Below are 14,403 nucleotides of genomic sequence, written 5' to 3'. Positions count from 1 at the left end.
CCTGCCTGCCTGGTGGCAGTGGCTCGGGTCCAGAAGCAGAGCCTGCTGCCGGCTGGGTGCCCGGGGTCTGCCCCCCGCCGCCGGTGATGCCCCACGCGTAACCGGAGCGAGCACCCCCACCGGCAGTGAAGGCGTTAACGGCGCCGGCCCCACGCAGCAAAAGGAAAATTTCATTATGAAGTAATGAGTAATTCCTCCCAGTGAGATGTATTGTTATATCTTCCAGTTCAATTTAGGAGCACAGCGGCTCAATTACCTAGAAAATACAGTCAATTAAAGGCTGCTGATTGGACACGAGGACGGATCATCGATCTTGTACTTTCCAATATCGCTCCAGACACCTCATTTTCCCTCCCCTATTAGCTGAAAATACTCTTGGCACTACCGCGACCCGCAGCCTGTTTACCTGTCGCAGGCAATCTCTGCCCTGTGACCGAGCCACGGAGAAATTCACAGTCACCCTTTGCCGCAGCATCCTCCGAGACCGAGCAGCGGGGAGCGGGCCGGCTGCGGGCGAGCCGCGCTCCCGGGCTCTGCCTCCCCGCTGTCCGCTTTTACGTGGAGGTGTCCCCTTTAAGGGTGAAAGCGGTAAACAGCGGGTTAAATACTACCTTTCTGACACACACCTAGATATAGAAAATATACGTATTTGAAAAAAATATATATATTCGATAGATACATATATATATACACTGCCCTGTGCCCCAGGCAATGGCATGTAGCGAACTAGGCTTTTTGCAAGAGCAAAAACCACGGTGGTGGCAGCAGCAGCATTCCTGGCCGCATCCTGCATTGTCATCGCGGCCCCGCAGGTGCCTCCGCCCGGTCCCGGGCAGCCCAGGACTCCCCGGTTTGCGGGGCAGCGCTCAGCTGCCCCTCGGCATCCTCAGCGCTCCTCGCCCCGGGGGTCGCCGCGAGGGGTATCAGGCACTCACTCCGCAGCTCCTGGTTTCTCTGACTGGCTCTTCTCCTGTCTGCTAAAAGACAAACCAAGGAGGGGAAAAGCTTGCAAAGCTCGGCTGTTGTTCGGCTCTGCCCTTGGACGCTCCTTACAATTGTTATTTCCGGGAGGATGAGAGGGGGGAGAATCTATTTGTGAGTGTCCAAAAAGGGCCATCGGTTTCCATGTCCATGAGGACATCTCATTTAGAAAGGGCGGAACAATTTGCCCTTAATGATTTAAAGATGGTGAGTTTGGACCAGTTTTTTAAAAGCTCGAATAAACAATTTTTTTTTTTTTAATTGGAAAAATATATCCTGGCACGCCCGTGTCTCTTCCCTGCTTTCCATCCGCTACAGGGAAACACTGCTATTCACTCTCTGTCCTAAGGACAAAAAGTCTCCAGTGTGACAATAAACCAGAGGCTCCTCAGCAATTTAACACAAAGTAGATAGCGGAGGTGTCAACACTTCTTTGTTCTGTCCAGCATTTATTTTCCTGCTTGTTGAACTGTAACTATTAGAAACTGCACGAAGGTGAAATTCGTCTTAAGCAACACTTTTACTTTTTCTTTTAAACAAGCACAATAAAAATATGGGCGATATGTTGTTAAAATGTGTCTGTTGTTATTATCGTTGGTGGTGCTGTTATTTTGTTAAGTTTTATTACTATATGGTAACAAAATATGGCAGTGTATTCTTTGGGCTATTTAGAATTATCTATATTTATAATATAGAATGAGTTAAACAATTCCAGTTTTGGAAGAAACTGCTACCCATCCCGGTGTCCGCGTGTTTTAAATTTTAGGTTGACAGAAATCCAAGCAAAAGCAATGATGTTACCTCTTTCCGAAATACCTGAAAGAGGTGGGGGAGTGAGGGGGGGTCTTGTGAAAAGAAATACTCCTCAAGAAGGAAGAGGGACCAGTGTGAAGGACACATACAAATGCAAAGATTAGAGGTGGGGAAGGAAACACAAAACCCAAGGCTTGAATTAAATAATTAAAGAAAAAAGAAAAAAAAAAAAAAAGAGAGCAGAGGCAGCAAAGATAAGTCAGTGAGAGAACTGAAGGCTGAAGCACAAAGGAAGGGAAATCGCCTTTGCTCCAATTTACAGACTGGTGATTGTCTGAAGGAGTTGTGCTCCCTGTCACCTAATCTCTTCCCTTGGCGGCTTGTTAGCGTTTGGCACGGGGGTTCTGCTCACCGAACATTATACATCCGATATTCAAAACCCCGCTTTACATATACATCACTTGCTAATTTCGTTAGTGTGTGCACATTTCAGGGACTGGTAATAGGACATCGTTATTTAAAGGACAAATATCTCTGACCCAGAAAGAGGCAGTAGCTCGTATTTTTTTCCCTGACAATTCCAGTCTGCCTCTTAAAAATAAAAATTGCAGTGAAGGAGGAGACGAAATACCGGATTTCTGCTCAAAACGAAGGAGACATGGGAGAGTAAAGAATGCAAATAAACCACGAAAGTAATGTACAGAATGACAGTTTTTCTTTATGGTAAAGCATTGTTTTTCTCTATAGAGACAAATGGATAATACTGTTGAGTTGCAATCCAGAAACCTTTTGGTTTTGCTGTTTGCTCGTTGATTTTATTTTGTGAACACTCTGGTAGGTTACATCTTTGCTTTCTTCATGCGCACAAGCCATTTCGTTATCAAGATAATGTTTCTTTCAAGTATTTCAGATTTTCCTTCTCATAGGTTTGTGCATAAGATTTGACGCCGTGACCCGCAGAAGCCCCAGCCCTTGGTAAGAAGTCTATCCATGGAAAAGAAAGTCCCAGCTCATTTCTAGAGATTACAGAAGTATATTTCATTCGGGTTGGTTTTCTTCCTCTCCCGTACCTAAAATTCTTCTCAGGGATAAATCACCAGTCATTTCTCTCCTTATTTTTTTTACTTTTTTTTTTTTTTTTTTTTTTACCCTTGGAATGTAAATCCTTTTAAGACTGAACTATTTTTTTTTAGTCTTTTTTTCCCGTAGGTGTCCACTTCTAGGGAGACAACATGATTAAATAAACGTGGGCTGTAGGTACATTAACTGGAAGAGAAGCCCGGGAAAGGAGCGAGTTTTTAATAACCCTGAGGCGAAGGTTTATCTCGTTAAAGGTACTTCTTCTCGCTGGTCCATGGAAACTGAGGTGGCTTTGCTCAGCACAGAGGGCGTGAAAGTGAGGAAAGAGTCAGTCCTGGTTGTGGCCGAACAGGTAAAGTCTGAGCCGGAAGGTCTCTGCGACAGCCCGTTGGACTGGCCGCTGTGGCAAGCCAGGCAGGAGCAGGGGTTGCCCCCGGCGCTGCTGAGTCCATGGCTTGGGGCAGGGTAGAGAGAGGGATGCCTGAAGGCGCACAGCAGTTCTGGTCTCGGGTAGGGGTGGGACAGGACCCGGAAGGTGTCCAGCGGCCTCAGGGGAGTGCTGAAGGGGGTGGCGGCGGAGGCCGATGTGGCGCCGATGCCCATGGGGGAGTAGTAGGGCAGGGGCAGGTGGGACGGGAACGGGTAGGGCAAATTGCCGGTGGCTGCCGCGTGGCTCATCATGTAGGTATAAAACGCCGGGTCGGCCGGGTGAGGCCAGGTCATGGCCAGGCGCTGCCGCTTGTCCTTCATCCGGCGGTTCTGGAACCAAACCTGCGGGGAGAGGGGAGGCGAGAGCCGTCACCCACCCGCCGCCGCCCTACCGTCGGCCCCGGCCCAGGGGAGACACGGGCGGGAGCGGGGCTGCCGGCGGGCGGAGACCGGCGCCAGCTCTCGCTCCCAGAGGGAGTTGTCATCACGTACTGAGGGATCAGTTAAGCCCCTATAAATCTACAGGAAGACCCAGTGGAGCAGCCCTTCGAGGGTGCTTGTTTTCCTTTCTTCTTGCCAGGGCTTGTCCTGCTGACCCCCACCCCGGGCTCCGGGCAAACCCATCAGCTCTGCCTCCTTGCTGCCGTTTTGCAGCCAAAACTATCTGAGACTATAGTTATCGGTTTTATTTTCATGTGCAAATGTTGGTTTTTTTTAAAGGCAAAGCAAAGCGAGATCAAACTAAGATCTGCTACCGGCTTCTTCTTCCCTCCCCCAAGAGCTGAGCGAGGTTTGGAATGGATTGAGGGGAGGATTGAAAAATAATCTGTTAGGGAGAGGCCGGATTAGCGGTGCTGGCTGGGACGGCTCCGGGAGCCGTGTCCCCTCTCCCGCATTGCTGTTTGCTGCAGGGTGCGGGCAGGGCCAGAAAAGGGGCGGGAGGGGAAGGTGGGGGGAAGAAGGAGGGTTGTGCTGGCAAAGTGCTTTCCCGAGTTTTGCAGGGAAGTTTGGCCATACAGATTTATATCGTGCTAATTGGAAACATGTCCGAGCTGTGTGTACCTTGATGGTGGTTTCTGGCAGATTTAGAGCAGCCGCCAGTTCACATCTCCGGGGCCTGGACACGTAGTTCTCCCGATAAAACTCCTTCTCCAGCCTGGCGATCTGCTCGCGGGTGAAGGCGGTGCGGTAGCGGCGCATCTGGTCGCTGGCGCTGCAGGCCAGCGAGCCCTGGGAGCCGCCGCTGCCTCCGCTGCCCTTGGGGTGATCCCCCTCGCTGCTGGGGCTGCCGGCCAGAGCCTCGGAGCACTGCCCTGCGAGGGGAGCCAGGAGCAACGGCACACGCTCGAAGGAGGGCAGGAGCAGAGGGATGCTCGGCCCCCGACTCCCCAGAGAGCTCCTTTCTCCCCCCCATTCATCCCCATTCGCCTTGTCTGTGCCTGCCTGGGTGTTCTGAGGATGCTGGGGATACATCCAAGAGGGAGGGCAGGGAGAAGGGGATGCAGCAGAGTGTTGACGGGTGCTTATTCACTCTGGTTGGAAGCCTACCTGTGTGTGTGTCCCCTCGTTTGCTCGATGCCTCCCCGCTCGCTTCCCGTACTCTGAAGCCGGAGGCGGCCGCCGCAGCATCCCCTGCCCCTGAGCGGCTCGGAAAGGCAGGTGTGCCCACCGCCCGAGCCGCACGGCTCCACGGCCCCTGCCTCCAGCCTAGACAGGGCCTGGGAGCCGAGCCGCCGGCAGACAGAGAGCCTGCTTCCTCCAAGGGGGAGGTGAGGCCTCAGGGACTCTCGGCTCAGCTTCCAAAGCCCAGGATGGGATATTTTCAACGAGCCTCTAAGGGATGGGAGACGGCAGGCAGAGCTCTCCACGCTTCCCGGCTTCTCCATGAAATGATGGAGGAATGGGGAGGAGGGAGAAATGGGTTGTTGTCGGGGCAAGGGGGGGCTCAGCAGAGCTGGGAAGGTGGGAATAAGGGGCCTGGCCGGGGGACAGGGGAAAAGGGGCCTGGCCGCTGCATTTGCTTTCAGATGCAACTCTCCCTCATTGTGCCCGAGACCAAAGGCAATTAATTCATTGGGACCATTTCCGAGCTGGCGCCACCGAGACATAGAAGTGACAAGGTAATTTGGACCTCTCATCTCTTTTTTTTTTTTTTTTTGCCCCCCTTCTTCTTTTTTTTTTTTTTTTTTTTAAACCCAGCGTGCAAACAGGGACCTCGCTGCCGCACTTGAGGCAGGCATGAGTCGGCGAGCGATTTTACGGTCTTTATGGGCGCTTCCGCACTCGCCCGGGCACATTTCACCCTGCAAAACCACAAAGAGCTCTCGGCTAGAAAACCCTTTTGATCTTGCCCTCCTCCTCCCCCCAGCACATACAAAAAGCCCCGCGGTGGGGAGGATCGGAAGGGATTTCCTGGAGCACGCACTGTCCAGGCGATAGGGAAGAATAAAAAAAAAAAAGATGGAGGGAGAGAGTGGTTGATGGTCTTGGCCAAGGGGGTCCTACGGGACAAGCTGCAGACCTGATGCATCCACGGCGGGAAGCCTGGCTCCCCTCCAGGGACGCGGGGGCTGCCCGGTGTCGTGTTCTCTGACTCCTAAACAAGCCTCCCGGTGGCAGTGAACTGAGGAATCAGCTAGGAAAGGAGGTCCCCCCATAAACACCCCGATTTCGCTGCCCCTCACTCAGGTGGTGAGGGAAAAACCCCTCCAGCAGTCCCCCCGCCCCCCCCGGTGCTGCCGCCCGGCCCCGGCGCGGGCGGGGGGCTGGAGGCATGGGAAGGAGTTGGGTACCTTTGCTGTGCTGGTACTCGGCGCTCCCCGTGGCGCAGTCCGGGGTGCAGCTCACCTCGATTTCCTCATAGAAATCCGACTCTGTGTCCGAGCTGCTCTGGTGCCCTTTGCTGGAGGGGGGCTCCGGGGCGGGGGGCTGCTGTCCGGCCGAAAGCAGTGCTGTCGCTGCCGAGCGGCTCTCCGGCACCGTCCCTGTCCCTGGCAGCACCTCCACCTCCTCTTCGTCTTCTCCTCCGCCACCTCCTCCTCCTGCTCTCTCCCGAGACGACAAGGGGCCAGGTCTGGGGCTGAGGCAGTTCCGATGGATCATCTTCTCCTGTGGCTCCGGTGCGGGGCTCCCCACTGCTTCGGACAAATTAGGCACCCTCTTGCCAACTAGAGCGCCAAGTTGTGTCCCCTCCAGAAACATCACCATCTCCTTCCTGGTTTCCATTGTGGCTTTGCTTAAGGGAGGGGGGAAAAAAGTGCAGATCTCTTCCCCCCCTCCCTCCCGCTCCCGCCCCAGCCTCGTACAAACCCAGCAACCCTCTCCTGGCGATGCAGAGGAGCAAGCGGTGAGATAGGGTGACCTTGTGATGCGAGCGCTACACTCTGCTGTGCTGCTCTGGGAGGGATCACCATTGCCCTCTTCTTTCTAAGCTGTCATCCTCAATGGTGCAGTCGTCATTACAGTACCACCGGTGACGCCACACATTGATTGCCAGTGAATAAATAGAAACGTCTGCCATGGGGAAGATGAAAGGAAGAGCCGGAGCGAATGGGCTAAATGCGTGATGCACCAGGTGTAGGAACCCGAGATGGAGAGGGAAGTGTGAAAAAGAGATGCATATGGAGCTGAGCTGCAAAGAGGTTGTAACATGCGGAGGGAGTTCCGCAGGGGGAAGCCTTGCCTGACAATTAAATAGCCTTTTGACTGCCTTAAGCCACAACCTTGATGTAGAATTGAGGCGAAGATCCCTAGCTGCATCCTGGAAGTGAGAAGATGCATACTCAAGCCTCTTACTTGGATGCATTATTTATTGCTGGCAATCAGCTTCCGCATAACTACATATATAAAGCTTTAGGAATCCTTTGCAAATTTGAGGATAAGGAAAATAACTGGTGACATTTGAATGTAGAAATAGCTTTGACTTCTTGTTCTGGTTCAACATCGGTTCCTGCTCGTATAACTGCTATTGACTTCTGTTGACTGAGATTAAAACGTTAGTTTAAAATTTGGAATCGCGGTTGTATATTTATTGCGTTTTACAGCTGAAAAGATACAACTACTTCACTTTTCATAGCTGTAGTTATTCTAATTGTCTGCTGTTTGTCTTTTACTCTTTTTTCTTCCCTCGCAGTTTCAATTTGTTCTACGATTCTTGCACTTTTAAGAGGGTTTGACGTCTCCTCCCCTTTCTCCTTTTTACCTAATTGTTTTGCGTAAATTGTTACCTGCTTTCAGGAGGAAAAACTGCAAGAAGAAGATCTGCCAAGCGTAATTCAGGCTCCGAGGAATGCAAGTTATCAAGGCCAGAGCTTATGCTAGCTAGCAGATGTTGTTATAACAGAAATGACAAGGGCAACTATTTAGACAGCACTTGTCTGAAAATAAGGGACCTTGTACCGCAAATATAGCGGCACATGGGGTCTCTTTGGCGTATTATGATCTTTCTAATGAGTGCGGCAAGTACCACGTCTACAGTTAATATTGACTCACACGTGTAGTGTCAAGTCATTTTAACCATCTGTCATAACTAGGTTGTTCTAATTTTTTTCTCGGAGTGTTATTGGCTAGTCAGGTTACAGAAAACATTCGACCAATTACATTCCCAACCCGGTAAGGAATTTACTGGCATATTTGACGTGACGTTACTTCGGTGGGGAACAAGGCAGAGCAATAGGAAACACGCTGGGATTTTCTGCCCAGCTCTGTGGGCGAGACGGGCACGGTGCAGGGAGGGAGAGAGACAAACAGGATTCCCGGTCTGCTGGATGCATGGATTAAGGAGTGCTCCCAGCAATACGCATACTGATTTCAGGGGGATAAACCAAAATTTTTCACAGGGCTCTTGCCACCAATCTCCCTTTCTCCGTGTATAGACACACATGCGTGTTTCCACGCAAACGTGCATCGTGCACACACCACGCTCCGGCTTTCCATCACACGTCTGATGAGTGCACTGCTCTGAAGCTTGCCAATTTCTTGAAAACTCATTGCTAAATTCCCTTTCCCTTCTCTCCCTTGCCAGCCTCTAAACCGGTGTGTGTCTCTCCAGCTCCACATGAGGATCCGACGCAGCCAGGCTCTGCCCCACGGACTGTGCGGGAGCTGGGGGAGCAGGATTAGGTCCGGCTGATGGAGAAGCAGGCGACGGATGGATGGATGAATGGATGGATAGATAGATAAGGCAGTGGGGCTTCACCACCTGGCCGGTGGCCGTAGCGCGCCTTCTCCCTTCTCAGGAGAGGCGGAGGGCCAGCGCTGATGCCGCTGCGCGGAGCAGCACAGAGGGGTGCGGAGCGGTGCTGTGGGGCCAGGCAAGGGGAGACGGGGGGGTCTCGGGGAGCGCTGTGCCCGTGTCGCACTGATACAGCTTCCCAAGGCCGGCGGCATGGTCCCTGCAGTTTGCACTGGGGGGGGAGGGGGGCCTGATTCTTTCCCTGTCACGTCTGGGGAGGGAGGGGTGGAAGCTCGGCCTCCCTCCAGGCCCAGGGTAGTCCCAGGCTCGAGGGGAAATTCTCACCTCCAGCCTCCTGCCTAGCTCGGCCAAGTAGCCGTGTCGGAGGAGGCCGTTGTCTGTGGTGGACGGAGAGGATTTCCCCATTACTACGAGTCTGGGGGGTGGAAGAGGAGGGATATCCATGTCTCTTTCTAAATCAAACAGTAACCGGGAGCTGAAGTACGAGAGAGAGCCCTCAAAGCAGGCGATGGAGACGACTGTGGAGGTTAATGGGAAATCCTGTCTCTGGCAGGCTGGAGCCCTGGGGATGGTTCCCGTGGATTATGATGGCCCATCCCCACAGATTTTACCATTTTCGTTTACAAGCCTCTGCTGCCTCCTTCCTCACCCCATACTTAATCCTTTCCCACCAGGATGCCTCCCGTCATGTACCTCGGGTAGGAGATTTTGTTGAGCCCGAGATGATGGTCATTGCCACGGACGGCTGCGGTACATCCACGCACGGACAGACGCACGCTGCCGCACACGGACACACGCGGTTATTTGCCGAGGGTAAAGACAGAGAGTTAAAGGCCCAAGTGGAGTCCTAAGGAGAAAAGGGGAAAGGAAAAAAATTAAAAAAAAGAAAAAAAGAAAGTCTCTGTTGGACTCGAAGTTTTGGGGTCAATTTAGATTAGGTTGATAAAAGCTTCTTCAAATGTCTATTTTCACATCCCGCAGGAAAAGGACAGCCGGTGGCACGGCATGGCAAGGCAAGGAGCCCATCCCGTTCCCCGCCGCGGTGGCGGAGCTGTGCCTCGCCGGGAATGCGGGTCCGGCGCTCTGCCTTCTGTCTAGTGTTTCCCACAGATCTGTCAAGACCGATTTGGAAGGAGACTCCCTCATTTGGGATTAATTTCCAGGCAGATTGGAAAGTGTATCTCTTCGGGGTTTTGTCCCCTCCCACCCCCCTCCTTTTTTTTCCTTGCCTGTTCCAGACCGAGATTTAAAACCTATTAAGTCTCTCTCACTCGCTTGGTCACAGCCGGGATGTCATAACTATCCTCCAAACTTTTCAAACTGATTTATTTCTCAGAGTTTACAGCTTTCCTCGCTGCCGAAGCGAGATCAGGGCGACCGCGTTCAAAAGGGTAATGCACCCATTTCAGCACTACCTCTGCTGAAAGGTGCCCCGTATCCGAAAAGCAAATGAAACTCTCCCCCTCCCCAAAACAAGGAAATCATAGGGGGACATTCAAAAATTGCTTGAGTCATACACTCATAAGTCAGGCATTTTCCTTGAAAGTGCTAAGCCTGGAGAAGGCGCCACACACTCCTTTCCCGCGGGATATTTATTTTCCTTCGCCGGTCAACTGGGTGTCAATAACTTGTGACCGATGATGCCCAATTACGACTGGGAACCCACGGTGCGCCTTGAGTTGCTCTAAAAATCCAAGTCTTGACATCTTTAAAATAAGAAGAAAGTTCTGACATATCGCGGAACGTTTTACTGCCGAACAAAACACTGATACGTAGTGCCAATGGGTGACCAAACCAGAAAGCCTATTTTTAAATTTTTAATGGGTAGTGTTAACAATAATGGCGTAATTATCACTGTTTTATTAAGGCTATTTTTTACGACATGGTTAGAGGTGGAAGCTTTGGAGAGAAGAGAATAATAGGCGCATTATTCCGGGGTGTAAAGACAAGCTGGTACAATGACAGCACATAACACGTAAGTGGTGTTGAGGAGCGAGAGGACAGAGCCTTGAGTGCGATGTGCTTAAGAGAGCATGTCATGGCGTTTACAGGATCCGAGGGTACGTTTCTGCCTCCGTGTAGCTCTGAATGTCGGATCCCGGCATCTATTTGGAGGGCATCTACCTATTCTTGATTATTTACTTATTTATCTTTACCTGTTGGCTGCCCGAAGCAGCTCTCCCCTCCCACCGCAGGAGGCTCTGGAGATTTTTACCTTGTTAGATCAAAACCTGGGGACGATGAGGCCCTTTGTCCGATTCCCACTCCTGGGACATTCAGGATAAGTTTGCCTGTGGAAACAAGATCCGCTGCTTTACTGATTGCAGTGAGTAAATCGTGTAGGAATTTGGGCTTTCGATTTCAATTGCTATCGCTTCCAGACTTGTCGAGAGCCATAAAACTGCGGCAACCTTTTAATGTTAGAATGAGCAGTAGAAACACGATCTGCGTGTCAAACTCCCTGATTTGAAAGCAGAAGAGTATTTATGATGTGAATTTAATTCGGTGGAAGGCAGGAGGCATAGGTAAATGAAAATCGACAGCATTTCAGTGGCTTCCGTGACGGGGCTTTTTCTTTTCTTTCTTTCTTATTAGATTTGATTTAACAAGAATTGAGCTCGCAGCCCTCTGTGCTGCGCATCTTCCCAAAACCCGCCCGCTGGTGACAGTGTCGCCTGAGAACTAAGCATCTCTCACAGAAACACTGAGGGGGTCTCAGGGTGTCCCTAGATGCCCAAAAGAAAAGCTTTAAGGGGGAATGTATCATCACCAAGAGAAAGCAGCAGAAATGCCAGAGGCGAACATCCAGCCTTTCCTCGCATTTAGTATTTTGCTCCAGCCGTGCAACGGCGTCAGGTTTTCTTCCTGTCCTCAAACCCGCCTTTTTAATTCCCGTCGTATTCCCACCCCTTGTTCTCAGCAGGAGCTAACCTGAAGGGGGGAAACCCACCCTCTCGAATTCGTATTAGGGCTCGGTTTGCTGAAACTCCCTGTCCAGCCTTATTAAATCAAGCCGGCGGCCCAGGAGGGGCCGGGAGGAGTGGTGCTATCGCTGAGGCGCGGAGCACGCCGGGCGCCCGCTCTCCCCGCCGGGGCGCCGGTACCGGCCCCACCGTCGGCAGCCTGCGGGGATACCCCGTTATTTCCCCCACCTTCACCCACCGAGCAGGAGGTAGAGCCCGGGAGAGACCGTTTCCCGGCTCTTCCCGGAAGGAAATGGCTGAAACGAGGGGCGTTTGGAATGCACGGTGTCATCTGTGCCCGCTGTAAACAAGCGGCGCATGGTCAGAGCCAGCGGCTGTCTGCGCCCTCTTGCAGCCCCTCGCTTTGCAGCCGTGCTGGCAGATTTAGGCCTGCTTCTGCTCCGGATGATAAGCTAAATCCTGGTATTTTCACTGGGTTGAAGATATTTTTACACGGAACTTCATCAACTAGTGTGAAGAAGGGCGCAGCTATGGTCCAGAGCATTGGACACTGACCCGAAGAAGTGGAAATTGAATCCCCATCTACTCTGCCTCGACAAAATGGATGAAAAAGTCTCAGCTCATATACTGGATCCTAGGGACCCATTTCATCCCAAGAGAGGAGTGAGAAATCCCTGTGGAAGGTTCCTTTGGAGATACGGGTGTCCAAGGGGTAGAGGATCTGCTGAGGGACCTCTTGCAATTAGGGAAATACCAGAAGTGGGTATCTTACTCCAGAGACCCAACTGTGTGTCTCTTGTAATGAAAGGGTGATTTCTTCTTTGATTTGAAAAGGAGCAGATCTGACCCCATGGGAACAAGCTACAGTCGTGTGTAAAGAGACTCCATTTAGGATGACAAGGAATGGAAAGTTCTATATGACACAAGCAAATGAAAAGGAGGAAAAAAGAAGTGGGGAGGAGGGAAGGAAAAGGAAAACCCAGGCACCCAGGACAGGCATCTCACTTAAAATTCCCTCACTCCTCACTGAGCCTGAGTGTCATGGAGAAAGAGCAGTTGCACTGATGCCAAAGGCTAGTTCAGTTTTTGTCCATCTCTGCCTCATTCAAACTCTTCCCAAAACAAACACACATAAAAACTCAAATATTGACCTGGAGGGCATGCGGAAGGAAAATCTTACCTAGTTTTTGCAATGAAGAGTCAAATGTTAACCCATTAACCTTCAGTCCAACCTTCAAGAAAGTTCATCTACAGCTAGCCAAACTGAGATGGCATTGTCGGTTCTCACAGCAGGTTTATCTGCCTGGTTTATTTTTTGGCTTACACCTCTGTGCCTGACCCGCAGGGGTGCGGATACACATCCACAAGCTAAGCCTGTCCCACAAAAAAACCCAAAACATCCATCCTGACTCCCTGAGCTGTGGTCAAGTGCTTCAACACTCCTGCCTGACTCAGAAATGCCCAGGTTTGCATCCTGGGTGCTGGATTCTCAATGCCTGATGACCACCTCTCTGTCTTCTGCCTGTGAAACCCGTGGTCCCCTTGACAGGGACAGAGGTGACTGATAACCAAGGTCAGCATGGAGCAGCAGGGCATGTGCACTGAGCAAAGCCAGTGACCCCGGCAAACTATGCTGGTGGGGGTCCTTCTCTCATAGCTCGTTGTTGCTCCCTGCATTCTCAGATCTCAGCTCTGGGCACACTGTGCATGTTGCGTCTCTGATGACTATTGGGCCTGTGAGATAGTAATGAGAGCAAAAGCAGAGATGTAAGAAACTTCCACAGCAAGCCATGGGTTCTGCCAGAGATCACTGAGTTCAGTCCAGGAACAAGTAGAAAATTCTGAGTTTGTCTAAAAAACCCCCTTATACCAGGGCAAATAAAATCTCTGGAAACAGATCCATTTATACTCTTCTCTCTCTAGCTTCCCCTTTCCTCCTTCCCTCTGCTGAACGCCCTCCCCCCCCTCCTCTCCCCCCACTTTGGTTGATGCCTGCTTATGAAGAACCCAGAAATTTTTCTGGAATGACTGGCTGACTTTGGATCCTACCTGCCGCTATGTGGTAACAATAGTTATAATGGGCTGCAGCTGAGTTTTGCGGTCACTGAGGGCCACAAACAGTGAAAGGATGAAGGGGGCAAAGAGGCAACTTGTGTTACCCACCGCTGTAACTGCATTAACCCCTTGAGGCACGCATTCCAGCAATGCAGAATGTCCCCACCGGGCACAGGGGAGCAGCCTTTCAGGCCTCCTGCTTCCCCAGCTGAGCTGAATGGGGGGAAATCTGCACCCCTACGGATCCCGAGCCAGGCCCAATCCTGACCATGTTGATGTCGGACTGGGAGAGAAAAATGCAGCCCCAGCGAGATGGAGTTTCTCCCCAGGTGGTCCCACGGGATGCTCGGCATGGGGGGGGAAAGGGGGGTTGTTGGATGCTGGTCCGCGGGAAGAGGCACTGCAGCCGCAGGGCGGCCGGGAGATAGACAGATCATCACGTTTCTGCTGGAAATCGGGGGCGTAGCATTGAGTGGAGAGAAAAATCTGGACATGTTCATGCAATTGCCTCTTGTGTTGCCTGAGAATGGGCGTGAGAAAAGATAATGTTAGAAGTGAAGTGCCCGGGTATTCGCTGTTTCCGAAAGAGGAACTGAGCACGTCCTGGGAACCGTGGCTGAGAAAGGCAAGGGCTTGTTTATAAAGCAGGGCAGCACTGCGCAAGGCATGGCTAATAACATGAAGGCTGCAGCAGGTAGCCATGGCACACAGACGGGGTCAACTGCTCACTCCAGGGGTACCTTGCACTGCGTGTCCCATGCTAGACGGCTCTAATTCTCTGCCGGCTTGCTGCACACGCCTTTGGAGATTCGTCTTTCACGAGCTAATCCCGGAGTCCCAGGCAAATGACATCTATAAAAGAAGCGAGGAGACAACACGACCCTCGGGCGTGTGGGCGTCCTGGAGAGGACGGGGTCCCTGTCTTCCAGAGCCAGCTCAGACCTGACACGACCCCTCCGCCTGCCGCATCCCTCCTCCCCGCAGCGC

At 51.9% G+C, this 14,403-nt stretch overlaps 1 protein-coding gene across 1 annotated transcript; it reads right to left on the bottom strand.

The window, feature by feature from the left end:
* Positions 1–3,054: 3,054 nt before the first annotated feature.
* Positions 3,055–6,784, bottom strand: EVX1 (even-skipped homeobox 1). Its single transcript, XM_030504796.1, has 4 exons — positions 6,572–6,784; positions 6,036–6,473; positions 4,306–4,556; positions 3,055–3,585 (listed from the first exon to the last, which is right to left on the bottom strand). Exons 1-4 carry the CDS (start codon positions 6,654–6,656, stop codon positions 3,055–3,057), a joined length of 1,305 nt encoding a protein of 434 aa, XP_030360656.1. The 5' UTR covers positions 6,657–6,784.
* Positions 6,785–14,403: the final 7,619 nt, after the last annotated feature.

This window comes from Strigops habroptila, chromosome 1 (genome assembly GCF_004027225.2).
Source record: "Strigops habroptila isolate Jane chromosome 1, bStrHab1.2.pri, whole genome shotgun sequence".
Taxonomy (NCBI): Eukaryota; Metazoa; Chordata; class Aves; order Psittaciformes; family Psittacidae; genus Strigops; species Strigops habroptila.
This window is presented reverse-complemented; position numbering and strand designations above follow the sequence as displayed.

What these genes read in the sequence shown, in the direction of transcription:
- EVX1 (XM_030504796.1), bottom strand. Translation starts at nt 6,656, where the DNA reads ATGGTGATCCCTCCCAGAGCAGCACAGCAGAGTGTAGCGCTCGCATCA. An exon ending in CGAGTACCAGCACAGCAAAG is followed by an intron (nt 4,557 to 6,035) that starts GTACCCAACTCC and finishes CTCCCCTCGCAG; the next exon opens with GGCAGTGCTCCGAGGCTCTG. An exon ending in TGCCAGAAACCACCATCAAG is followed by an intron (nt 3,586 to 4,305) that starts GTACACACAGCT and finishes CTCTCCCCGCAG; the next exon opens with GTTTGGTTCCAGAACCGCCG.